The 27,575-nt window shown below is 48.9% G+C and overlaps 1 protein-coding gene across 2 annotated transcripts in view; it reads left to right on the forward strand.

The window, feature by feature from the left end:
* Grik3 (glutamate ionotropic receptor kainate type subunit 3) overlaps positions 1-27,575 on the forward strand; it is a 206,806-nt gene that overhangs the window by 114,020 nt on the left and 65,211 nt on the right. For both annotated transcript variants that reach the window (XM_047516330.1, XM_047516340.1), the window contains exons 2-3: positions 9,873-10,049; positions 21,011-21,268. In XM_047516330.1, coding sequence (XP_047372286.1) covers positions 9,873-10,049; positions 21,011-21,268 — 435 coding nt within the window. The remainder of the gene's footprint in view (positions 1-9,872; positions 10,050-21,010; positions 21,269-27,575) is intronic.

Raw genomic sequence — 27,575 nt, forward strand, 5'->3', positions numbered from 1 at the left:
CCCTCAAGTTCCTCTGCCCTCCACCCGTTCGCCCATCCCTCCCCCCGCCCCTGGAGACCACTGATTACTCTATGGCCTCCGTGCTGTTTTCCGGCCCAGGGCTTCGTGGAGCTGGACTGCAGCGTGCGTAGCCCTTTAGGATGGGCTTCTTCCACACAGTGATCGCACCGACGTTTCTGTGTCTTTCCGTGACTTGATGGCTCGTTTTTCTATGTGTGGAATATGTCATCGTGTGGCTGCCCCGGCTTGTTGGTCCATTCGCCTACAAGTTGGGGCAATTATGAATAAAGCTGCTATAAACACCTGGGTGCAGGTTCTTATGTGGACCTGTTCCAGCTCCTTTGGGTAAACTCCAAGGAGCTCGGCTGTTGGGGTGCATGGTAAGTGTGTGTTTCTCTTTCTAAGAAATGGAAACACTGCCAGGGCAGCCCGCTGGTGTTTGAGCCCAGGAGCCCTGCGTGCAAGTTCCGGGAGCTCTGCATCCTCGCCAGTGGCTGCTCTTGGCAGTGGGCTGGCTTGGGGCCATTCTAATAGGTGTGTCGAGGGAGCTCATCCCCTACAACTCCAGGATGTGGAGGATCTTTTCTAGGTTTCTTTGTCATCTTTGAGAGACCTCTGTTAAGGTCTCTGGCCTGTCTTCCAGTCCAGTTCTTTCTTTTTTTGTTGTTGAGTTCTTTGTATATTTTGGATAAGAGTTATTTAGCAGGTAAGTCCTAGTCTAGGGTCTGTCCCTTTCATTCTCTTAAGGGTCTTTTGCAGAGAAGAACATTTGAATGTGGATGAATTGCAGCTATTCAGTTCTTTCTTTCATGAATTGTGCCTTTGATACTGTATCTCAAATGTCATTGCCCCACTCAACATCTGGATTTTGTCCTAGGTAATCTTCTAGGAGTTTTATAGTTTTGAATTTGGCATTTACATATGATCTGTGTCAAGTTCATTTTAGTGAAGGGTGTGAGGTGTATGTTGATATTTTTTTTTCTTTTGCATGTGGCTGTCTGGTTGTTCTACCGCCATTTATTTGAAAAGCCTATTTTTTTCTCTCTTGCTTTTGCTCCTATAGCAAAGATCAGTTGACTCTGTTTACATGAGTCTGTTTCTAGGCTCTCCATTCTGTCCCAGTGATCTATGTTTCTATTCTTTTTTTTTTTCATTTGTTTAGTGCTGGGAATTGAACCCAGGGCCTTGTGCATGCGAGGCAAGCACTCTACCAACTGAGCTATCTCCCCAGCCCTTATTTTTCTATTCTTATGTCAAGAACATACTACCTTTTTAGTTTTACTTATTTTATTTATTTATTTATTTTTTGATACAGGGGATTGGGCCGAGGGGCACTTAACTCCTGAGCCACATCCCCAGCCCTTTTAATTTTTATTTAGAGACAGGTTCTCGCTAAGTTGCTTAGAGTCCCACCGAGATGCTGAGGCTGGCTTTGACTTTGGCGGTCCTCCTACTTCAGCCTCCTGAGCCGCCGGGATCCTTTTAATTTTTTAAAGAATAAACTCTTTCTCACCCCCTCCTTTACAGTGCCAGGGATTGAACCCAGGGCATAGCTCATGTTAGGCAAGTGCTCTACCACTGAGCCACGCCCCAGCCCCCACTCTCTGGACTCCAGCAGCTTTATAGTAAGTCTTGAAATCACCTACTCTCAATCTCCAGCTCTCTTCTTCTCCTTCAATATTGCGTTGGCTCTGTGGCATATGCTACAATATGTCGTAGCATTTGGATACGCATCTTTTGCCTCTCCACGTACATTTTAGAATCAGTTTGTCAACAGTCACGAAATAACTTGCTGGGGGAGTTTGCATGAGCTTGCATTGAACCAGTTGGAACTGACATCTTGACAGGATCTCCTCTTTCTCTCCATGAAGGCTGAAGTTTATTTCGTTCTTTGATTCCTTTCATTCAGAATTTTGTTTCCTCAAATAGATCCTGCACATATTTGGTTAGACTTACACCTAAGTATTTCTTTTCTTTAAATACTAATGTAAATGATGTTTTTAAAACTTTCAAATTCCACTTGTTCATTGCTGGTACATAGGAAAGCAATCGACCTTGGTATTTTGCATCCTACCTCCTTGATATTATCTCTGATTAGCTGCAGGAGTTTTTAGTTGCTGTTGTTGTTTTTGTCTTATTTTTTGTTTGTTTTATTTTGATTTTCTACATAGTCATGTCATCTGTAAACAAAGTTGTTCTATCTGTATATTTTTATTTCCTCTTCTTGTCTTACTGCATTAGCTACTACTGCCAAAAATGATATTTCCTCCTCCTTGCCCCCACGCCCTGGCAATGGCTGTTCTTGATGTTTCTCTGACTTTGAGTATTCTCAGTACCTCATTAAGTGGAATCATTTGTTGTTTGTCTTTTTTGGAACTGGCTTATTTCATGTAGCATAATGTCCTCAGTGTGGATCCATGTGATAGCACATATCACACTCGAAATGGACATGTGAAAAGTAAAAGAACATTCTGTTGTTTGTCTAAGCCAATTTTACTTACCCATTCATCCATCGCTGGATGTTGAGTTGCCTCCATGTTTTTGTGATTGGGAATAAGGCTCTGTTAACCTGGGTGTACAATTATCTGTTTGAATCCCTGCTTTCTGTTCTTTGGGTGTATTCCCAGGTGTGGAAATGCTGGGTCCTCTAGTATTTCTATTTTTAGGAACTGCCATACTGTTTTCCACAGCAGCTGTACCATTTTACATTTCCACCAGTAGTGCACAAGGGTTCCAGTTTTATCATATCTTCACATTTATTTTCTGCTTTTTAAAAAAAATAGTGGCCACCCTACTGGGTGGGAGGCATTATTTCACTGTAGTTTTCATCTACATTTCCCCTAATGAGTGTGATGTTGAACATCTCTTCATGTGATTATTGGGCATTTGTAATCTTGTTTGGACAAATATCTAACCAAGTCTCAGTTTTAATTGGGTTGTTTGCTTTTGTTGTTGTTGTTGAGTTTTAGAAATTCTCTGTGTATTCTACGTATTAATCTCTTATTGGGTGTATGATTTGTAAATATTTTCTCTCATTCTTCAGGTTGCCTTTTTACTTTTAATAATGTCTTGATGCACAATTAAATTTTTTATTAAGTTCAATTTATCTAGTTTTTCTTTTCTTGTCTATGCCTTTGGTGTCAAATTCAGGAAAATCACTGCTAAAACCAATGTCATATAGTTTTTCTTTTGCCCTCTTTTTTCCCTAAGAACTTTAAACTTTTAAGCCTTATGTTTATTAAGTGGTAAATTTGAAATTAGGAAAAGTGGGTCTTTAGCTTTGTTCTTTCCCAAGACTGTTTTGGCTATTCAGGGCCCCTTGAGATTCCATATTGAAACGCGGATGGATTTTTTTCCTTTTTCTACCAAAAAAAAAAATATATTGGGATTTTGATATAGATTGCATCAAATCTTTGGGTAGTATGACATCTTAATAATAGTAAATCTTCCAATCCATGAACATGGGCTATGTTTCCATTTATTTATGTCTTTAATTTCTTTCAGGACTGTTTTGTAGTTGTAGCTCCTTGATTAAGTTAATTTGTAAGCATTTTATTCTTTTTGGTGCTATTGTAAATAAAATTGTTTTTGTAATATCCTTTTTCAGATAGTTCATTATATGAATATAGAACTGCAACTGATTTTCATGTACTGACTTTGTAATAAGATACTTTACTGAATTTATTAATTCTAAGAGTTTTCTTGGAACACTGAGGATTTTCTACATATAAGATCTTATCATTGGCAAGCAGATAATTTTACCTCTTCCTTTTCAATTTAAATGCCTTTTATTTCTTTTCTTGCCTAATTGCTCTGGCTAGAACTCCCAGTGCTATATTGAAGAGAACTGGTCAAAGTTGACATCCTTCCCTCACCCTGGTATTGATACCAAAGTAAAGTGTTCAGTCTTTCATCACTAAATATGATGTTTGCTCTGGGTTTTTCATACATGACTTTTATTATATCGATATAATTTCCTTCTATTCCTAGTTTATTAGGCTTTTTTCTTTAATCATGAAAGTGTGTTGAATTTGTCATTGTCTTTTCTGCATTGATCAGGATGATCACATGGGGATTTTGCCTTTATTCTATTAATGTGGTATATCTCTGTGATTGATTTCTATAGTTTTAATGAGTCTTGCATTTCAGGACTAAATCGTCTAATCATTTACTTTTCATCTCAATGTCTTTACACTTAAAGTAGGTTTCTTGCAGACATATATAGTCCAATCTTGTTTTTTTTATCCACTCCAACAATCTCTTTTAATTCATGTATTTAGAACATTGATGTTTAAAATGAGAATGGATATGGTTGTATTAATATTTACCATATTTGCTAGTATTTTCTATGGGTTATCCTGACCTTCGTTCCTATTTTGTTCTTTTCCTTTTTTTCTCCCTTTTGTGGATTTCACTGAGCGTATTTTATGACTCCTCTTCCTCTCCTCTTTTAGCACTTCAGTTATACTTCTCATTTTGTAGTTGCCGTGGAGTTTAAAATGTACACTTACAACTAATCCAGGTCCTCTCTCAAACAACACTCACCACCTACAATGCTAGCACCTTATAGTGACATTCCTTCCTCCCACAGGATATCAGTGCGGTCCTGCATTGCTAATACACAAACATGCATAAGTGTTTATATATGAACACACTGTTACCATGATTATTTTAAACAAAGTGTTATCTGTTAGATAATTAAAAATAAGAAAAATGATTTTTAAAATTTTACCCTAATTTTCTCCCTCCAGTGTTTTTCCTCTGGTTATGCAGAGCCCTCTCTCTGACCTACATCATTTGCCTTCTCTCTAAAGAGCTTCTCTTGACATATCCTGCATACAGGTCCACTGGCAGCAAATTCCCTCGATTTTTGTTTGTCTAAGAACATCTTTATTTCTCCTCACATTTGAAGGATAATTTTTCAAGGCAGAGATTCAAGGTTGGTGTTTTTTTTTTTTTTTTTCTCTCGATAAATATTTCACTCCTCTCTTTTCTTGCTTGCATGGTTTCTGAGAAGGCAGATGTAATTTTTTATCTTTACCCTTCTGTAAATAAGGTGCATTTTCCCTCTTGCTTCTCTCAGGAGTCATATATATGTATATATATATAAATAAAATCTTGGTTTTCTGTTGTTCGGAAATTATTTCCCTAGGTGTCATATCGGGGGTATTTATCCTACTTGGTATTTTCCGAGCATCCTAGACCTGTGGTTTTGTGTCTAACATTAATTTGGGGAAAATTCTAATTCTCGTTTGGAATATCACTCTGTTCCTGCCTCTCTCCTCCTTCCGCTGGCCTCATTTATGGTTGGATGACTTTTGTCCTTGGTTGGCCCAGCATTGTTGGGTATTCTCTTCTCTTGCCCTCCCCCTCCCCCAGTCTTTTCTTGCTTCTCAGTTTTGGAGATTTCCATTGAGATTTTCTCAAGTTCAGGGGTTCTGTCCTTAGCCACATTCCATCTACTAAAGAGCCCATGGCAGGCATTCTTTATGTCTGGCACAGTGCTTTTGATCTCGGGTCTTCCTTGGGTTTCTTCTGTAGACGCTCCCTCTTTGCCTTCATGGCTCCTCTGCGCCTACCTGCCGTCCGCTTCTTCCAGGGGCACTTGTAGAATATGAATCACAGTTCTTCTGCCTCCTCCTCTGATGGTTCCATCATCCCTGCCACATCGCAGTCTGGTGCTCATGCTCTGTCACTTCAAATGGTACTTTTTGCCATTGAGTTTGCCCTGTAATCTTTTTCCTGATAGCCTGACAAGCTGTGCCAGGTAAAGGAAAGAGCTGCAAAGAGCCCCGCCCAGAAGCGCGATGGGAGGGCAGGAGGCGGGGAGCGCTGCACGCCCCGCCCCGTCCCACCCACTGCCCACGCAGGAGGATTGCTCTCCAACAGTCACTGCAAGGGCCTGGTCGAGCTCCAGGGTGACACGCACAGAGGTGCGAGGACCTAAGCAATAGGTGCGCTGGAGTTTCTGTCTCTCAGGCCTGTCCACCCTGAGCGTCCAGCAACGTGTCAATCGCACTTGGATTTTCCTGCTGGCTCCCTTGGAGGTTTCTCCCCTGAGCAGTTACAATTCTCTCCATTCACCACCTCTCCAACTTGGGAAATAGCGGTTTGCCCTGGTGCCTCGCTTCTCTCATAGATCCAAGGACGGTTGTTCATGTTTTAGTTCATTCTGCTTTTTATTTTATAGCATGGAGTGTCAGCTTCCAGCTCCTGAGCTATCAGACCAGAAACTGGAAACCCCTATGTTTTTTAAATTTCCAAAAAGCCATTAAAACCAGCCAAATACCCATCAACTGGTGGGTGGATACATAAAATGTAGTACATCCATCCAAAGTAATAATATTTAGCAATAAAGAGGAATGAGGTGCTGATACATGCTGCAATATTGATAAACCTCAGACAACTAAGTACACGAAGCCAAAAGCAAAGGAACACACATCGCATGATTCCATTTATATGAAATGTTAGGAAAAGACAAATCTCTGCAAATGGAAAGTAAGTTAGTGGTTTCCGGGGGCAGGAGTGAAAATGATGGGTGACCAGAAATTGTCACACAGGGTCATATTAGGTTATAGGAAAGTCGGAACACTGGATGATGGTGATGGTCATGTGACTCACTCATTTACTAAACCTCACTGTATACTTAGAGCAGGTGAATCTTGTGGAATGTAAATAAAGCCTCGGTACAGTTGAATTTTTAAAAGAATAAAGGTTTATTGGAAAAATTTTTTTAAAAACATGGAAACAATAAGCCATGTCTCCTTTGATTCTCATGTTAATGATTTAAGTTCCTCCTCCTCCTCCTGTCTTCTAAGGTAGAGTCTGACTATGTTTCTTGCAAACACCTTCATTGTTCATTTAAAAATAGATCATGGATATTTTCTATATCATTACTTTTTTTGGTATTAGAGATTGAACTTAGGGGCACTCAACTACAGAGCCACATCCCCAGCCCTTTTTTATTTTTTATTTAGAGACAGTTTCCACAAGTTGCTAAGGGTCCTCACTTAGTTGCCGAGGCTGGCTTTGAACTTGCAATCCTCCTGCCTCAGCCTCCCAAGCCTCTGGGATTATGGATGTGCACCACTATGTGCAGCATATTGTTACATTTTTGCTGTTATATAGATATACTCCTGCTTATTTACCATTTATCTTACTGGATGACTCTAGATCTCCTTCCCCATACATGATGCGTGTGCCCATTTTTGAAATGAATTTCTAGAAATCAAAGTATTGAGTCAAAGATACGAACATATTTAATGCTTTGATAAATTTCTAATGGCTGCAGGCAAGACAGGTGAACTAGTCTCCCCTTCCACCAAGAGTTAAGCAGAGTCCATTTCCAAACCCTGTCAAAGTTGGGCTGCACAGTTTGTTTTATATCTTAGTCAATTAGAGGAGCAAAAAATAGTATCTCACTGTGGATTTAAATTGAGTTTATTTAATTATTAGGAAAAGTGCACATATCTTCAATCATTAATAGCTTATATGTATTTTTTATTGTTTTGTAAAATGTCCCTACTTCCTATTTGAACATTTTTTCTTTTTGTTCTTTTGCATTTTTGTCTTTTTTGTTGAGTTTAAGTGCTTTTTATAAAATAAAAACATAAGAACATTGACCTTTATTCTGCAAGTACATTGTTTTCTATTTAATGCTGTTTATGGTAGTTTTTTGTTTTTGTTTTGGTACCTGGGATTGAACTCAGAGTCACATCCCCAGCGCTTTTTTTGTATTTAATTTAGAGACAGGGTCTCACTGAGTTGCTTAGGTCCTCACTAAGTTGCCCAGGCTGGCTTTGAACTCTCATCCTCCTGCCTCAGCCTCCGGAGCCACCATACACAGCTGTTTATGGAAGTTTTGATGAGAAGTTTCTGTAGAGTTATCAGTCTTTCTTCTACAGTTTCTGTCTTTCTTAAAATACTTAGGCCTTTTCCACCCCAGTACTGTGTAATATTCACCTACATTTTCTCTTGGTTAATTTTACAGTGTTCTCTTCCCCTCATTCTTATTTTCTTGCTATTTAATATTTAATCCATCTGGAATTATTTGGACGTATGGATTAAGATTGGAGTCTAAGGGCTGGGGATATAGCTCAGTTGGTAGCTTGCTTGCCTTATGAGCACAAGGCCCTGGGTTCAATCCCCAGCACCGCAGGAAAAAAAAAAAAAAAAAGATTGGAGTCTAAAATTTTTCCCAAATAATTGAATAATTGTCAGAGGACAATTAATGAATAATTCATTCTTGACTGACCAATGGGAAATAGCCACCTTTATTGCGCTTTCAGTGCTGACCTTGTCTTGAATCTCTCCCAAGGGGCTTTGTCTCACGGTTGCTCTGTTTTCATGCGCTCTTACCATGCGGTTTTAATTGTTTTGATTTACTAATAGACTTTAAAGTCTGGCAATACAAGTCACCTTTCATTGTTCTTGTAAAGGCAGTTTTGGTCATTATCTTAGGTTTAGTCTTCCAGCTACATTTGAGAATCATTTTGCCAGGAAAAAGAAAAAAACAATCCTTCTGCGATTTTAATGGAATTGAATTAAACTGAAAAATTAATTTGGTGAAAATGAGCACCTTGAACCTTGCTACCCAGGAACATAACATACCTGCTCATTGAAGGCTCTGTTTGTTATGGTGGTTGTTTTATTTGTGTGTGTGTGTCTTGGTCCTGGACATTGAACCCAGGGACACTTTACCACTGAGCTACATCCCCAGTCCTTTTTGTGTGTTATTATGACTTATCTATTTATTTTTTGAGACAGGGTCTCACAAGTTGCTTGGGGCCTTGCTAAGTTGCTGAGGCTGGCCTTGAACTTGCGATCCTCCTGCCTCAGCCTCCCAGGTCACTGGGATTATAGGTGTATGCACGACCAGGCCCAGCAAAGACTATGTTTACACCTCCCACTGGAGGTGTTTTTATTTGTTCTTGTCATTTAAAAAAAAAACAAAACTGCAATCGTACACTTCTTATGTGGTTGGTTATTTGCTAATGAATATTTGGGCTGATATTGTAAAGGGAAGTTCTTTGCTGCTGTCTTCCAACTGGTTGTGGCTAATATAAAGAAATACTGTTAATCTGTGCTAACTGGTCATTTAGTTGACCAGCTCTTACTTGTTCTCATGGCTGCAGAATAATTTCAGGGCTTTTGAGGTGACATTATTTGCAAACAAGAATGTATTTCTTAACAAAAGCTGTGCCTCTGAATTCATTTTCTACCTTGTCTGGTTGGTTACTGGTACAGTGTGAATCTTCACCCACAGCCTGCCCCCCACCTTCCCAAACCCCATTTAACAAGGATGCCTCCAGTGTTTCACTAGATATTAGTTAGTGTGATATTAAAGGCTGATGTGAGCTCCAGGTGCTTCAAGAAGTGTCTTTTCTGCTGCTGTTTTATCAAGCGTTCTTAATAGCAGCAGATATTGGATTTTTTTCAAATGCCTTCCTGCATTTTGTAAGTTGATCATTTTTTTTTCCTCCTTTGAACTATCGATGTGGTGGAATGATAGTCATGGATTTCTTGGTATTGAACCAGTCTTACAGTTCTGGAATGGTCATGGTATGTTATCCTTGTGATATTCTGGTAGATTATGCTTGCCAGATCTCTACTGAGAATTTTTCATAGCAATATTCATAGGTTGATTATTTTGGTCTGCTCGGCTCTGTTATCAGGAATTTGCTATGGGGTGACAGGCACCCCCGGAGGACTTTCACAGATCCTGTGCCCTGGCACGGTTTGTATATGTGGCCATTATCCGGGATATCACTGAACCCTGGGTGGGGGCCCTTGTCCTTGAGACCCTGGGAGCCGAGCAGCGTTGCTCTGTCTGTCCCTGCTCCCCACCCATCCTGCTCGCCCATCTCTCGCAGGAGGAATCTTCGAGTATGCGGACGGCCCCAACGCCCAGGTCATGAACGCCGAGGAGCACGCCTTTCGATTTTCTGCCAATATCATCAACAGGAACAGAACCCTGCTGCCCAACACCACTTTGACTTACGACATCCAGAGGATTCACTTCCACGACAGCTTCGAGGCCACCAAGAAGGGTGAGTGAGCTGCCCCTGGCTGTCCTCAGCCCGCCCGGAGATGGGCCAGCGCTCAGCCAGGGTCGGGCCTGGGCCTTTTTCATGTGGTCCGGGCTCCTGCCTCAGTCCCAGTTCAGTTCAGGCTGCTGTCTGTCAACTCAGGCCACCGTCAGGGGCTGGGAGGGAGGGAGAGGCCCAGGAGAGGCGTCAGAGGAGAGGGCACCAGGGCCTGAGAGGAAGCAGTGGGGAGGCCGTGGGTCTCCCCACCAAAGCTGAGGCTTTCTAACTTGTTTCTTTTCAGTTTTATTTTATTTTTAACTGACAAATAATAAACGTAGGTGTTTTGGGGGCGTAGTGTGATGTTTTGATACACGTATGCATTGCGATATGATCAAATCAGAGTAATTAGCGTGCTATCAGTCCAAGCATTTATCATTTCCTTGCGGTGAGAACATTCGAAATTCTCTTTTGGGCTAAGGATGTAGCTCAGTGGCACAGTGCTTGTCGAGCGAGGGAGCTTGTGATTTTGAATAGACAACACATTATTATTGACTAGAGTCACCTTGCTTGGGAAGCTTTTGTCTTTTATCAAAATCCCACCCAAATTATCAATATGTGAAATACACATAAAATAGATAACATGCAAGTTTGAATGTGCAACATCTATTTGCTGTAAAAAGACAAGAAAAACAACACAGCTGCTTCAATGCCTGCGGCCACGGACCCCAGAGGTTACGAATGACCCTGGGAGTCTGACATGGGACCTCATTATTCAGTATTTTCTAGAAATGAGTTGTGACTGCTGCACAAGAAGAAGAAAATCCTAAGTGATAAAAAAAAGGAGTTGTGATCAATCCGATTTCCCACACCTGGATTTTTAAAAAGTAAAATACAAACGAGTGTTGTGGCGGATCTCTCCTAATTAGGAGATGTAAAAATAAACACCAGCCACTCCAGGTCCTCGAACGCACAAGGAAGGTGACTTGTGGACACCTATTTGAGGGCGGTGGTGTGCTTTGTGTTACTGCTTAAAACACACACACACACTCATGCATACCCCGCACATACCATCGGCCCTCCTTTTCGACTCCATATCCACGGTACAGCCAACCACAGATCAAAAATACTCAGGGGACAAACAAACAACGGCATCTCTGCTAAACACAGGCAGATTTTTTTTCTTCTCATTTTTTTTTCCCCCAAACAATCGCGTGTAACCACTACTCGCGTAGCATTGGCACTGTACTGGGTATTACAAGTAATCTGGAGTTGACTTAAAGTATCTGGGAGGATGTGGGTAGGATATATGCAAATACTGTGCATTTTATAGAAAAGACTTGAGCTTCTGCAGATTTGGGTTTCCTCGGGGGGTCCTGGAACCAATTCCCCGCTGAGGCCAAGGGAGGCTGCATATATGAACTGTATTTTTACATATATATTTAATTCAAATATATCTTCAAGGCTTAGATAACTCTGGAAATAGCTTCCATAGAACCTGCGATTTCCATGTAATTCTGTTTAAAATTCTCAAGCCTAAGGAATCTCATTCCCAAAACGACTAGGTCATCCTTCCTGGAATATGATATCATGGCCCCTCGCTTTTCCTCTTCAAAGCCCTTATCACAATTTTTAGTTAAATAAATGTGTGTTTAACGTCTTTTCCATTTTCCCCAGCACCACCGAAAAGAAGACTCTCTATTGATAATTGACAGGGTCCCCTGGCACCCGTAAGACTGGCGTGTAGTAGTTGCTCAGTGCAATGATGGTTGAATGAATCAGTGAATGAATGACGCGGGTCGAGGCACGGGAGCCTGAGATTCATTGCCCATCATTACCCCTGCCAGCCAAGCCTAGGGTACCGCGTCACCCATGCATTTTGGACCGACTGGGACCATCCACAGGAGATCCTTGTCTTCTAAAGAGCTCCCAGTTTGTAATCATGGATGATTTTGTCCCAGTCCAGGGCGCTGCATCTCCTGGGCTCACACATGCAGACCCATCTAGACGCTCCTTACTGCTGGTTCTAGTTTCCAAAGCTCCATTGTGGGTGAGCTTCTCAGCAGGAAGGGGAGCACAGACTCGTCTTGGAGTCAGACTACCTGGACTGTAATTGTGTGACCTTGGACAAAATATCCTATGCCTCAGTTTCCTCATCTATGAAATGGGTATGCCTGGTAAAGTAGTCAGGGAAGTAAGTGTCTGGCACCATAGTTACGCCAGGTATTGCCCCTGTTACGCTTGGCTCCCTTGCCCTCCACGTGCTGAAGGTCAAGACAGGACCTGCCTGCTACAGGGCCTCCACGGTTGGGGCCCACCCTGCCTGCTGCTCCAGAGGCTTCTGTGTGGAAGGTCAGAGGCTCCCTGACATGGAGCTCGGTTCCGTTTGCGTTTTTGAATCTCAGAGCCAGCCTACATCAGCCTGGAAGAGCCTCGCTCTGCCCACCAGCCCTCCTCCCTGCCCGAGTCCTCCCGCCCTCTTCCCAGCATGCCCTGCAGCCAGTGCTACGCAGTGAAGTATCCACCCCCCTGCTGAGGGTCCATGCTGACACCCACTGCCCAACCTCCTCAGGCTAGAAATGACTACACTCAACCAAAACTGCTCCATAAAAAGGTCAGGACCCAGAACAAATGCCCAGAGTCAGAACACGAGGCCCATGTGGGTCCAGCAAACCCAAAGGGCTGGGTTGAGTTGTCAGTCCAGTGTTTCTGAAAATCCCTACAATAACACGGTGCCTCCTTGGTGGTGTGCTGCAGTTCAACCCAGGGGGCTTCCCAGCAGGGGGCCCAGGCAGCGTCTCAGCCTTCCCAGGGGGCTTCCTCCAGTAATGTATAGTCCCACCTAACATGGAACAGGTTGCCTGCAGCAGGCCACAGACAAAAGCCCCCAGCTCCTAAAAGTCCAGCCTAGGCTCCCAAGTGACCAAAGCCACAGCCCCTCCCTACCCTATACCAATCACATGACTTTTTTGCTTAAAACCTTGAATGGGTCCCTTTTACAAATCATCCATCATCAGACACCCATTAAGGGGCCACTTGGTCTCTTAACCTCTGGGTTCTAGATTCTAGCCCTACATTCCACCTCAGGGCCTTTGCACATGCTGGTCTCTCTGCTTGTAATTCTTTCACCCCCATCTCACTCCTGCCCTGCCCTTGACTAGCTAACTCATTCTTCTTCTTAGATACTTCCCCAGATGAGGCCAGGTCTCCTTTCATATTTATAACACCCTGGGCTTTTCTTTCACAATCCTGTGGAGGGGGCTGGGGGGGGCGGATTGTTCATCTTGTCCACTAGTCTGTGAGTCTGACTTGTCTTTTTACTGCTCCACTACAGAAACTCCCATGAACCTGCACATAGGAAGCCCAAAAGCAATATTGTATTTTGATCTGATGAAAAAATGAATGGATTCCCAGTGTGTGAACCCCTCTGAACAAAAACCGCTCCTTCTGATCCCTGCAGGAAGCAAGGCTGTGCCCTCTACAGGTCCTACAGGGTAGGAAGCTAAGTCAGTAGCTAGACCGGCCTAAAGCAAAGGAAGATCACAGGGGTGTGGTGGCCGGGCAGGAGGGCTTCCTGGAGGAGGAGCGACTGAGTCACGCTTTGAAGGATGCTAGGTAAGACTCAGGCAAGGGCCAAAGCAGGAAGCAGAGTGGTCGTGTTATTTGAAGCAGGCCAGCTTATACACTTGAGAAGCCCTTGTGAGTGAGCATCCACTGGGTGTTGGGGATCTCAGAGTGGCCAGGGCAGAGGTGACCAGTCCCTGACACCACAGATCTTGTGTCTTGTGTGGCTACAGCAATGGTAGGACCGTGAGTTGCAGAAGATGAACAGGAGAGGGAGGCGGAGCCCTGGCTGACCCGGGAGCATTTGGTTATAGGAAACAAAACCTGCTTAAGCCAGTTCCAAAGGCTCCACCACCCTGCACCAAGCTGTAGACCCCCCGCACAAAACTCTAGACCGCCTGCACCAAGCTCTAGACCAACCCTGCCAAACTCTAGACCACACACACCAAGCTCTAGACCACCCCACCAAGCTCTGGACTGCCCCCAACAAGCTCTAGACCACCCCATCCTGTGTCAAAACCTGCTTCACTTCCATTGCCCTTTGATGTGTTCCGCACAGTCTGCCGGGGGCATCCTGGCAGATGTCTTTTGGCACACACGTGTCCCCATGGGTACTTGGGGGTGGACGTGCGGGGTCCTAGGACGTGCACAGGTCCAGCCACATGGTTTTTTGCAGGGTTCCCCACAGGGCGGGACCTGCCGCTGCTCCACAACCTCACCAACGCTTGGTGAAGTCAGTTTATTTTTTAATTTGGGCTCTTCTGGTGGTTTATGAAACGGTAATTTCATGGTGGTTTTATTTTGTATTTTCCCTGATGACTAAAGAGGTGGAGTATTTTTGCTTATCCTAAAAGGTCGTTTGAATATTCTTTTTTTCCTCTCACATTTTTTATTGGTGCATTATAGTTGTACATAATGGTGGAATTTGTTATCACGTATTTGTGCATACACACAATAGATCAATATAGTTTGGCCAATATCACTGCCAAGCACTTCTTCCCTCCCTCCCTGCAAATATTCTCTTTTGGGAATGCTCTTTGGAGCTGTTTGCCTCCCCACCCCACCCACCCCGCAGTGCAGGGGATCAAACCCAGAGCCTCTTGCATGCTGGGCAGCTGCTACACCACTGAGCCTCACCCCAGCCCCCCAACAATTTTCTCTCTCTTTTTTCCCTTCCAGTTGGTTGAGTTGCTTGTCATTTTCTTGTTGGTTTGTAGGCGCTCTTTATATGTTCTAGATAAGAGTCCTTTGTTGGAGATACATGTCATACAGCCATTGTACACGGGCTTGCCTTTACACTGCTTAGTGGCACCTTTTGAGGAGCAAAGTCCTTAATTTAAAGAAGCCCAGTTTGTTAATATTTTCCCTTGTGGCTAATGTCTCTTGTGTCTGTTTGAGAAATTCTTGTCTGTCCTGAGGTCCTGAAGATGGTCTCCCTGTTTTCTTCTAGCAGCTCTGTTGTTTTTATCTTTCGTGGTTATCTCTATGATCTGTGGAGGTGGAAGAGAAAACATGCACTTCTCTACAGAACCGTTTGGTGGTATCAACTAAATCTTTTGCCTGCAAGGATGTTCCTAGCCACTTTTAATGATAATCACCCAAAGTCAGAAATAAATTAAGGTTAAGGGCCCATCCACAGAAGGATGGAAGTATTGGGGTGGAGTTATACAATGTGTTTTTAATCAGCAATACAATAGAACAAGCTTCTGCTACACAGAACGTTATGGAGGAACCTCAGGGACGTAACACAGCGCAGAATGAAAGAAAGGTGGATATTTGAGTGGGTATCGCCAGGAATGGGACAGGAGAGAGCCCTCCTGGGTGTTGAGAACATGCTGCGTCTTGATCTCCGTAGCTCAGGATCCACGAGGACCTGACAGATGAATGCGGCGATAGGTGAAAATTCATACGAGTATGTGCTTAAGATTAGCTCGCTTTACTATCTTGCATCTCGGTTTTTAATAATAAGCGGTAGATAACACCCTTCTGCTGTGGATGAAGCAACGCCGCCTGACCCCAGAGGAATTTCTCCTCTCCATAGTGCTCCCAGCGGGCACCCTCCGTCCCTCGGGGAGCCAGATGTCCCCGGGATCTTTATTTTTTTCTTCTGATCTTTGGTTTTTAAGTTGCATTTCTCAGGAGCAGCGTTAGGACTCTTCCAAGGGAGTGCACGCGGGCCTGATTCTGATTAATCCAGTGATAATTCATTTTCCCTACATGGGTGTTCCTGTCACTGCTGTCTCCCCCAGCTGAATCCAGCCACCTTAGACCACGTGGGCTGAGGGGACACAGAGGCTCAGAGCCTGGCACCGCCTGCCCCACCGGCTCTGGTTGAATTAGCCCCCCTCCCGCCCCCCGGGCTTGAGGCCCAGGAGGCCTTTCCCAATCAAAAGGGACTTTCACTTATTGTCTTTATTTTGAAATGTTTTGTGAAAAATTAAAAGATGAGTGACTGCCAGGCAGTTCTGAGCCAGGAACCCAGGGAGCGCCTGTGTTCTCTTCCAAGTCCAACCGGCGTGGGCCTGGAATCGACCAGGGCTGCCCAGGCTCCTCTGCCTTCACTTATTCTCTGGGCTGCTCGATTCCTTTTAAGACATAAATTGATTGGGATAATTTTTGCTATAACTACAATTGCCATGGAGGCGGGGGTGGGGGCCATGCATTCAGACCCTGGACTCCTGCAATGACTGTGAACCACTGAGTTACTGTAAAATGACCAGAAAATGGATTCCAAATTGAAGCCACAAATAATGTAATTACTGCAGTGTGCGCTCGGGCTGCCAGAGGCCGGGCCGGCTGCTGCCCTGGAAACATCTGGAGGTAAAAGCCACTGCTGCTGCTGCTGCAGCTGCTGCCAGCACCCCCGCCCTGGTCCTATGGGGCGGCGGTTGACCTTCCAGGCTGGGAGATCCTCAGAGGACGGAAGGAATGCGGAGAGGACAGGAAGGAGAGTGGAAAGAGACTGCCGTCCCCTGCCACACTCGGAATGAAGTGGCATTGCCTGCATGGTCGCCTCTGTCAACACCTGTCCGTCGCACCACCCTGATGGCGTCACCAGCCACACAGCGTCACCTGCACTGACACCAGCACCGCCAGGCTCCCCTGCCGCCCTCTGCCATCACTGCACAGCAGTGGCCGTCACCAAGCCCTCCAGCGCCAATCTGGCGTCCTTCCTGGCTGTCATGGCGACGTCGCCTTCCTCGCCACCCTCCTATCAACACCATCAAATTGTTATCACCTCTGCTGGACCCAAGGCCAGCATCACCACCCCTACGGTCCTCGTCACCATGGCCACTGCGAAAACCGCGTCTCTATCACCCCCAACCTCCGTCCCTCTGATATGTCACCAGCATCCCCACATCCTGTCTATCACCATCACTGTCATCACTGCCACTGCTCTCACGGCCTGGAGGTCCTCGTCCTCGTCGACGCCAACACGGACGGCAGCGTCCCACGTGGCTGTCACAGCGTCACCGTCAATTCCGCCCTCAGGGGCACCGCCATCGTTACTGCCTCAGCCTCCAGACACAGTCTGCTCCGTGACTGCTGTCCTTATCCCAACAGCCGAGTCAGAATCAGAACCACCCTCTCCAGGTCAGCCCGGCGGCCCCTGTGTCAGGGCTGCCTCTGCACCTTGCGCTGGCTGCCTTCCGCCACCGGGTGGGATGCGGGCGTGGGCCTGGGGAGGGTGGCTCGGAGGCGTCTGCGGAGAGGCGCTTGCTGGACGCTCCGGGCACGGATGAAAGGGAGAAGCCTAGAAACCGCCGGGGAGGGCGGGAGACCACGGCCTTGCACCAAGGGTTCAGTCCAAACAGCCTCCAGCAAAGGAGAATAGAGACAGGAAGAGCTGGACAGAGACCTGGACAGCCGAAGGTTCCCGGCAGGAAAGACGGCAAACAGGAAAGACACCGATTTGGGAAGGTGGCCTCAGGCTTGGGCAAGAGGGAGGGGCCCAGCCTGGTGGCTGTCACTCTCTGTCACCATCTCCTCCCTCTTGGTATCCAGTCTCTGTAGCTAGAGAGTGAGTCACAAGTGGCCTCTTCCCTCAGGAGCTCCCACTCCGGAGGTAACAGGATGGAGGGGCAGGTGCCCGGCCTCCCGGGAAGAGGGCTGCAGAGAGAAGGCGCCCTGCGTCTGACAACTGGCCCGCAGAGCCCGGGCTGTGCGTGTGAAGCATCCGTTCGCCCTGGGGACCGTCTCTCACATGCTCACGCACACGGCTGGCCGCCCGAGGCTCAAGCAGGGACCGACGGCGCTTCCCTGCCTGGTTCTGGCCTCCAGTCCCAGAACCGTGGAGCGCCAGGAAGGCACCGTCTGCGGCACTGCCTGGCCTCCGCCTGCACTTGGCCTTGGTCACAAGAAACCCTGGGTCGCCCTCCGTGCCAACCTGCTGCTAGCCTGCCCCTTGTCCCAGGTGGTTCCAGAAGACTCCTGACAGTCCCCGCTGCCTCCCACCCTGGTTAGCCTTCGCCTAGGCCATAATGGTGTTCCCTGACGTTCTTGGGAGAAGTTCAGATTTCAGGAAAAATAACCATTTCACACAGTGCCTCCCAATTCCAGGAGGCAGCAGGGGTGACGGGTGTCTTCACCCATTCTGCTGGATTCTGATCTACACTGTGTCCCTGCATCCCTTGGTACAACTCTGTGCTCTGGAGGGGTCACTCTCTCCTCTGGTCATCCTCTTCTCCCAGGACAGGGTCAGTGGGACCAAGCCCATGGGCCCACCAGGAGCCTTCTGGACTTTGCTCTAACTGTCTAGAACCCCGATTTCTTGCTCAGCTGGTCCTGAGCCCATTTCCAGGGCATGACCCTCTTCTGACCTGGGTCTGTTCTCCAGAGGGAGAGCCACACTTCCAGGACCCAAGGTGTGAACAAGGGGCCACTGTCTGCAGATGGTGCTCAGATAGAAAGGCCGGGGTGTCCACATAGAAGGAGAGAGGCCCTGTGGTTCAGGATGGAGCCCATGGTCAAACTGAAGTGCAGGCTGGGAGCCAGGTGCCATCTCTTCCTACACCGTGTGGGAGACGTCCCCACTCCCACCTGACCTTGCAGGCTGCTAAAAAGGCACGTTTATCAAGATAGGAGGAAAGGACACATTTCGTTTAACAGTTTATTAGCTTGATTCACATTAAAATATTTAGCCCCTGGCATGGGATCTCCAGGGGTACTCTGACTCTGGGCCCCATAAATCTTAGCAACGGGGCTGTGCCCAGGTTCTCCCAGAGGCGCCAGAGGCAGCCAGGATGTGCGTGTTCCACGGGGGATAGATGCTTAGGCGCTCTGTCTCACGCCCTCCTACGTTGGTCCTGGGCGCCTCTGTGTGTGTGCACCCTGCTGTTCCTGTGAGCCCAGGCTGGGAGCTGCTCCTGCTGTCTTGATACACCTCTGACGGTTGCAAGAAGCAGAAACTCAGAATCTAAATGGTGCTGGCACACACCTGTAATCCCAGTGGCTCAGGAGGCTGAGGCAGGAGGATCGCAAGTTAAAAGCCAGCCTCAGCAACAGCGAGGCGCTAAGCAACTCAGTGAGACCCTGTCTCTAAATAAAATACCAAATAGGGCTGGGGGTGTGGCTCAGTGGTCAAGTGACCCTGAGTTCAATCTCCAGTACCAAAAATAAAAAATAAAAAAAACTAAATGGCTTAAGCACAAAGAGAATGCATTGGTTCAAAATTCAGGAACTCGCTTGACCTGGGGCTCCTATTTCTTTCCCTCCTTCAACTCTGCTCACTTCCGCACTGACTGCTCACGAACAAGCGCTGCACTTTCTTAATGAGCACCAGTCAGCTACTGCAAGCAGATCTTGCTCCCAGGAAAGAGCCCCTTTCCCAGGGGAGAGGTCTCGTGCACTCTATTGGCTCTGACTGGCCACATGACCATGACCAAGGGGTCGTCAGTGAGTGATTGGCCTGGGTCTAAGTCACATGCTCAACTCCTCTGGGTAGGGAGTGGGAAGGGCGGTGGAGACAGAATGTGAGAAGAAGGGGGTGAGCCCCTGGGACTCCCCCACCCCGAATGTGCCTGAGAGGCCCCCTCTATACAGATCTTTAGGCAAAATCCCTGCCCTGAGCCCCGGCTGTTCCGGGTCTGCTCATTCGAGGTTCAGCTGAGCCCACCCATGTAGGACCATCCCAAAAAAGTACAAAGCGTCTGCTGTCTGACCTTGGGCCACTCCAAGAGCATGAAAGGTTTGAAGGCACCAATTCTGCATTCATTCAGCATTTGGATGTTTGATAAGCACTGTGGGCGCAGCAATAAACAACTGAGATCAGGCCATTGCCTCTTTGAGCTTACATTGCAGTAGAAGAAGGCCAACTGGTGACCATTAATAAAGAAATAAATAAAGCAGGGTCATGGGCACTTAGTGAGCTAGGTCTGGGCTTCCTATCACGGTTTAGTGATGGCCTCCTTAATAAGACGAATGCAAAGGTCCGAGGGAAGGGAGAGACAGAGTGACAGGTATCTGAGGGTGGAGCCTTCTAGCCAGAGGAGCAGCAAATGCAAAGGCCCTGAGGCAGGTGAGTGCTTCCTGTGTTTCAGGAACATCATGGAAACAAGGGTTTGAGTGCTGAGAGTAAAGGAGGAAAGGATGAGAGACAAAGTCAGAAAAACGGCAGTGGTAGTGGGGACCGAGAGGGGGACGAGCTGCAGTAAGTAGGTCTTCTGTGGACTCTGGAAGGATTTTGGCATTGACGGTGCCTGAGACGGGAACCCTTGGAGCAAAGGAGTGGCACCATCTACTGCGTGTCATGAAAGGCTCACCCGAGCTGCAGAATGGACAGCAGGAAGGGTGACTGAGCTTCTGCCGTAAAGGACGTGAATGAGAGTGGCAGCTCGGGCCGGGGTGGGCATGGGGTGGGGGCAGAAGAGGTCAGAGGGTGGCAGGTTTTGAAGGCGGAGCGGCAGGAGCTGACGGACAGGGGCGTGGGATACAAGAGAAGGATGGGTGTAACCACAAAAGTAGGGCCTGGGGCCTGAGGATGCGGGGCCGTGGAGGTGCCCTTTGCTGAGCCGTGGAGGCTGGGAGGAGAAGAGGGGTCATGCTTGGACACGTCGATTCGAGGTGCATCCTGGTGTCCAGATGGTGACGCCGAGGGAGAGGTGAGCCCAGGAAGGTCGGGCTGGAGGTTGGAGCAGGAGCCCCTTCAGCCCCTTTGCTTCTCAGTCCCCAAAGCACCTGACGAGAGCATCGCAGATGACCTCACGTCCGTGCCAGGAGTGCCCCTGAGGTCCGGGCCCTGCTCTCATGTCTCCCCCCACTTCCTCTGATCAGATGGGGGAGAGACTTTCAGGACCCCCTCCCTCTTGCAGAGCAGGAGATTGTCCGCCGTCTGCCCTCCCAGGGGCCAGCTGGCTTTCCCACTGCCTCCCCGTGCCCATGCCCCCAGCGCTGACCCCTGTGCTGCGTCCCCTCTCTTGCAGCCTGTGACCAGCTGGCCCTGGGCGTGGTGGCCATCTTCGGTCCGTCGCAGGGCTCCTGCACCAATGCAGTCCAGTCCATCTGCAACGCCCTGGAGGTGCCCCACATCCAGCTGCGCTGGAAGCACCACCCGCTGGACAACAAGGACACCTTCTACGTGAACCTCTACCCCGACTACGCCTCTCTCAGCCATGCCATCCTTGACCTGGTCCAGTACCTCAAGTGGCGGTCGGCCACCGTGGTCTATGACGACAGTACAGGTGAGTGACAGGGCCGGCTGGTCTTGGCCGGGCTGGGGCGTGGAGGATGGGGCTCTGATCCGCTCGCCTAACACAGCCACCCCTGGGGAAGAGACTGCCCTGCGTCCAGGCCCAGCTTCACCTGGTCACACCAGTGCTCGCCCTCACAAGCACACACTCCCAGGCACCACAGCCTCGCAGCTCGCTCAGCCTCAGCCCACCTCACGCCTGCCTCACGCCTACCCACACTGCCACCCCAAGACCCCGCAGCATGAGTGCTCAGCTCTGCACGTGGTACCCAGCCTGGCCCAGCATGCATACCTGTACCCCACCCGCAACCCACCTGCACCTCACCTGCACCCCACCTGCACCCCACCTGCACCCCACCTGCACCCCACCTGCACCTCACCTGCACCCCACCTGCACCCCACCTGCACCCCCTGCACTCTCACCTGCACCCCACTTTCAGCCACACCTGCACCCAAACCTGTACCCTCACCTGCTGCACTTACGCCCTCATGCCCTGTCTCAAGCAAACCCACCTGCTGTCACTCTGTGCTCCCACAAGGAGCTTACTAAGGGTGGCCTGGTGTTAAGTGTGCACGCACTGGAGCCAAACCACCTGGGTTCAAATCCAGCTTTCCAACCCGATGACTGGGTAGCCACTTTAGGCCTCAGTTACCTCATCTGTAAGATGTGGAGATGAAAGGGCATGGTGTATGCAGGTGCCCAGGACCCAGTGAGTGCTCACTGAGGGTCGGTTCTTCCCATCCTCCTCCATCTGTGCTCAGCTGCACACCACTCTCTCCCTCCACTCAGGCACCAAGACACCCGTGCACACCCAGCTATGCTCACACAGACACCAACCCCAGCCTGCCCATGAGACTGTGGGCCCCAGCTGAGGCCAGACCTGCTGAAGTGGGCACTGGGCTCTTGTCTTGTCTTCTATAGCAGAGCAGGTACAGGGACCTGGGGCCTGTGGCTCTGAGCTGCAGGCCAGGCTGGACTCACACCTGTCCCACGTACCTGCACAGCTGGAGCTAACACCGGCATTCTTCTGAGTGGGACCTTCTTGGCCCAGTCCTGACTGACCTCCAAATCTAGCCTGAGACTTGCCTTCCAGAAAACTCTAACATGTTACCACCTACCTTTCAAGCCCAGGGCCCTTCGGGTGGCCCAGAGCACGTATCTACTAGCGAATCCAGCAAATGCATTCTGGGCCTTCTCTTTGGACCCCGTCCATTGCTGGGAGCCAGGGACCCTGTCAGGAGTGAAGCCCAGGCAGCGGTCTTAGCGAGGCCTGCATCATGGGGGGCAGACAGGGCACTGCACCAGTGTGTCTGTGAAACTATAGAGAGAGCTAAGGAGCTGCAGAAAGTCCCAGAAAGGACCTGTGCAAGCCATTGGAGGAGGGGAAGAGCGGAGCCCCTGCTGCTCCTGCCTTTAGGCTCTGTCACCTTCACGGGGTCTGCAGGACAGACCCAGGCCTGGAGAGTGTTCCAGCGGTGGAAGAGGCATGCTTCCAGGTCAGTGCATAGAGGGAGACCGCCCGGTCCGCCGTGAACCAAGGGTTTTTGCAGGCCTGAGCTCATTTGATTTCCTGTAAACTCTTGGGAACTCTGTGGAGCAATGAATTAAAAATGAGGAAACCGAGGCTCAAAGAGGCCACGTGCCCTGCCCGCCGCTACCCAGCCAGCGGGTGTCAGAGCCCGCGGGCGCCTGCAGGCCGGTTGGCCTCCAAAGCACATGCTCCTAGCCAGCACGGAGCTGGGTCTTCTCTCCTCTCTCTTTCCAAAGACTCAAGTCCCAAGATGTTTCTTCGTCTGGCCTCTTCAGAGAGAGTGACCTTGGCAAGTCACTTAGCCCATCTGGCCTCGCCGTTCCCGCGCGTCAAGAGCGGCAGCATCAGGCCTGGAAGAGCCCTCCAGCGCTCGGAGGCTGATTCAGTGTCGGCCCTTGATTACCTCCTTGGGGGGTGGGAATCGGAGGGAGCGAGTTCCTCAGAAAAGCTGTTTGCTTACCTCTGGATTCTACAAACAGCTATTGAGTTCCTGCTGTACCCGGAGCACTAGAGAGGAGATCCTTGAAAACAGGGATCCACCCTCTACTTAGCGCCCCCCCCCCCAAGGGCTTGGCATTAAGGAGCGCTCCTGCCAGATCCAGGTCACCTCCAGGGTTTCTGCAGCACTTCGGCGTTTATGGCCTAATGTCTGTTATGGTTTGGTTCTGGAATGTCCCCCAAAGTCTCATGTGGTGGGAGCTTGGTCCCCAAGGCAGCAAGGTTCAGAGGTAAGGATTTGGGGAACTGATCTGCGCACGCGGGCTCTGACCTCATCAGTGGATTGATCCACTGAGCTGAATGGACCACAGGAGGTGGTGGAGACTGTAGGCCAGTGAGGCAGCGTCGGAGGAAGTAAGTCACTGGGGATGTGCCCTCCGGACTTTATCTTGTCCCAAGCCCCTTCTTCTCACCCCTTCCTGGCTGCTGCGAGCTGAGCAGCGCCCCTCCTCATGCCCTTCCTTCGTGATGTCCCGCCTCCCCAGGCCCAGAGCAGCGGAACTGGCCGAACCCCGACTTAGACCTCGGAAACTGTGAGCCAAAGAAATCTTTCCTCTGAGTAGTTCTAGTGATAGTGACGAAAAGCTGACTAGCACAGCATCCTGCTATGAATGATGTCTGTCTACGAGCCCGATTCCCCCTCCCGACCACTCGCCCCTGAGGTCGGCACAGGGCCTGGTGCAGTGTAGATGCTTTTCCAATGAAAATCCAGTTGGATTAAACTGCAGTTGAACATTTCAGGAAAGAGTGTGAGGGTGAAGAAATGACAACCTTGTTACCCCATCTCTTCTTTCTCTGTTCATTCATTTATTTCTGAGTAGTCAGTCGTGTTACAGACTAGTAGGTGCCCATCTGGAGGTCACTGGCTATCTCAGGCCATCAGCACTGAGAATCGAGGGTCGTGTGCGTGCCGTCAGAACTAGGGACCTTGGGACGGAGGTCCTGTGGCCCTGTCCATCTGAGCTGACTTACAGAGCAGGAGAGAGACTCGCTGCAGAGCCTGTGGCTGGAAGGACCAGGAGGAGCCTGGGAAGGGCATCACAGGGGGCGGGCATGGTGGGAGCAAAAGTCAGGCCATGGGACCATGTGGGCATCTTATCAAGATGACAGCCTGGCCCGAGAAGAAGATGCAGCATGGAAGGAAAGTCAGCTAAACAGAGTATCTGTGGCCCTGTGAGGTCCAGTGCGGGCCTTGGGGTGCAGAGTTGATATTGTAAGTAGCTGCAGACCCTCCACGTTATTTTACAAAGGAGTCGAATAATGAGAGCAGGTAACTCTCAAAGCAGCTCACAGGGAGGACCGGAGGGGAGGCCTGGAGCAAGAAGACCAAGGAGGAGGTGGCCGTCTTCTCCTGGCAGGAACAGAGGAGGCCTGAATTTCAGGGGTGGCTTGGAAGGGAATTGGGGCAGAATGGAAGAGGAGGAAGGGATGTGAGAGGGTGCTGACCCTCTGGGACGTCATGGGCACAGAGTGGGCAGAGCAGACCCTGGCAGAAACCGCTGCTGGGCCTCCACCTGGTGGGTGGGGTGGGGCTTTGAAGAGGAAAGTGAGCTGCGTCTCCATGACAGGCACCTCGCTGGGAAACTGCTCAGAGCTGAGGCCGAGGCTGGAGCTTCTGGCCCCGAGCCTCTGGTTCTGACTGCTCGCCGGTGTAACTGGATCCTCAGCGTCCATGCTGGAATGACCAGTGACCCCCGGTGCCCCTCAATGGGCACCACTCTCCTATAATATGATGAATTGCTTACAAAGAAAGGAGAGGGGACACTTGCATCTTCATCTCTTCACCCAACGCCCAATACATTCTTTCCTGCAATAGTTAATTACGATTTAATTTCACTCATTTTTTCATTTGACTCAATTCAATTTCTGTTCAAAAAACTTTTAAAAACCGGAAGTCGATGAGAGAAGCCATTCGGTCAGAGAGACAATTGGCTTGATGGATTTGGGGTTGGATTCAAACAATAATAGAGCTTTGAAAGTGAACCGTGGGTAGCAAGAGGCGTGTGTCCAGATCAGGACGCGGCCGGTGGGGCAGGACAACATACGGGTCCTCAGATCCATGGAGCAGGAAGTGTTCTGGCTGTTTGTTTAGGGGGCTGTGTCCCTTAGGATTGCTGGGAACAGATGTCGCAAATCACATCAACATGCATAGTAAACACTTGGTCACCTCTCTGACAAGAATTCTGGGTTCGGGCCTTTCTGGGGCTTGTTTCGCTGCTCTAAGTCAGCGTGCTGGGTCTGTCTTGCCACAGCCCTCTTGGTTTTCCCCTCGTGGTCACAACAGAGTGGTTGCAACTCCAGCGATCGCTTCTTCAACCTGATGATGCTCCCAGCAGGACAGAAAGAGGGAAGAGCCAAAGGGATTTGTCTTCATGTGACTCGTGCTTCTTATGGAGGAAAATCTTCCTGGAACCCTCTGGAAGATGGTCCTGTAGCGCTCACTGGGTCCATGCCTACGACTTTAGAAACTGTCAAGTGGGAATGGGATTGCCTTGCTTGGCTCCTCCCAGTCGTGAGTCATCTCTTGGGACTGGCACCCTGCCACCAAACAAAAGCACACTTCTTTTAGCATGCCAGAAGAGGGTGCATCTGTTAGCCCTTTCTACGAGAAGCTGTGTAAAAAAAAAACCCGAAAATTCAATGGCTTAAAATAATAAGCACTCATTTAGCTCCTAAGTCCACAGGGCCAGAGGCTTCCTGTGCGTGGCTCGGTGGTTCCTGGTCTCAGTTGCTCACCCACCTGCCAGTCTCGCCAGGCCTTGCTGGGATGACAGACATGCCTCAGCTCCCCTCCGCGTGTCTCTGTCCTCCAGCATGCTGACATATGTGGCAAAGGACGTGGATACAGGCGGTCAACCAGCACTTGTCCTTTGACCCTTGCTGGCTACACCTTCCCATCTTAATCCACGCACAGACCTTACCAAGGGGAAACGAAAAGGTCTAGCAAAATTGGAATGGAGAGGAGGGTCCCAGCCTAGCAGCCGAAAGACTGGGTCTCGACGTTCGATCCTTTCCTAGCCTGCTGCACACCCACGGCAGGGTCCCTTCCCCTCCGCAGGCCTGGGCTTCTTTATCTGTCCTGTCGGAATGAGAGTCTCTGTTCTCCTTCTAGGATTGGGAGATGGTTAAATGGGGCCGTGGCGGCAGAAGTGCTTCGCAAGTGGAAAGCACCATTCCAACCCCCATGAGCCACTGCGGGTGTCTTGAGAGGGATTGATTAGGGAAGCCGCCAGGAAGGAAACTAGTCTCGGCAGAGGCTGCCCAGTCCTGCACTGGCCTCCTTAGGGAATACACTGATGGGAAGGAGCCCTGACATTTGCTGCTGGAGAATGTGGGTCACCGAGCATTCCGCCGGGTGATGTGCTTGACTGACAAGGAGCCCTGGTGGCCTCTGCTCCGCCATCCAGCCTATCCCTGTCCTCATGTTCTGGGTCCCCAAAGCCCACATGCCTGCTGATGCTGAGCGTGTATCTGAAAACCAAGAGCGAGCTGCATACTCCGGGCCTCCTGACTAGCAACAGGTGTGAAAGGTCAGCGTCTTTCCGCCAAACCAAGTGGGAATTTCTGGATCCTTTGGGAGACAGACAGATGGGCCTGGATTGGGGGTAGCCTGTGGCCCCTCCTTTCCCATCCCCCCATCAAGTCTGGTGTTAGGAGGCACCAAGGTCCATGTGGCCTGGAACACTCCAGAACTCCACAGCCCTCCCCGGCCAGGGCACCTGGTCTGGCACTTTCAGTGAGCTGGCTGTTCCTGATGCCACCGACCTTGGCAAAGCTCGTTTTGGAACTCTGAGAGTCCAAGGGTAGAGGACTGCATCTCTGTCTCCCTAGCACAGTGCAGTGAGGCACAGCCGTCACCTTGTCCAGCCCTCAGGAGCAGAAACGAGAGCTGAATGGACTCAGGCTGTGCACAAGGGATTGTTTTAGAAAGTGGGACTCTGTTGGAAGGCTTCTGAAGTGGGCTGAGTGGACGACTCTGTCCAGATAGGGGACATCGTAATAGCCGATGGCTACTTTAATCCAGTTTGAGCTAGCTTAAGAAAAAAAACGTGTATGTGTTGTGGGAGGATTTGTTGGCAGCCTTTGCAGAAATGGTCAGGGATAATTTTAGCTTCAGGTAGTGTTTGATCCAGGAGCTCCCATGAGTATCATTGGAACTTATTTTCTGTCTGTCCTCTCTGACTTCTGCCCTGTAGGAGTCCGTGTGAAGTTCTGTGTGGTGACCCCTAGAATTATATTCTCCCTATTTGAAGTCAAATGAAAAGGGAG

Source organism: Sciurus carolinensis, chromosome 1 (genome assembly GCF_902686445.1).
Source record: "Sciurus carolinensis chromosome 1, mSciCar1.2, whole genome shotgun sequence".
Taxonomy (NCBI): Eukaryota; Metazoa; Chordata; class Mammalia; order Rodentia; family Sciuridae; genus Sciurus; species Sciurus carolinensis.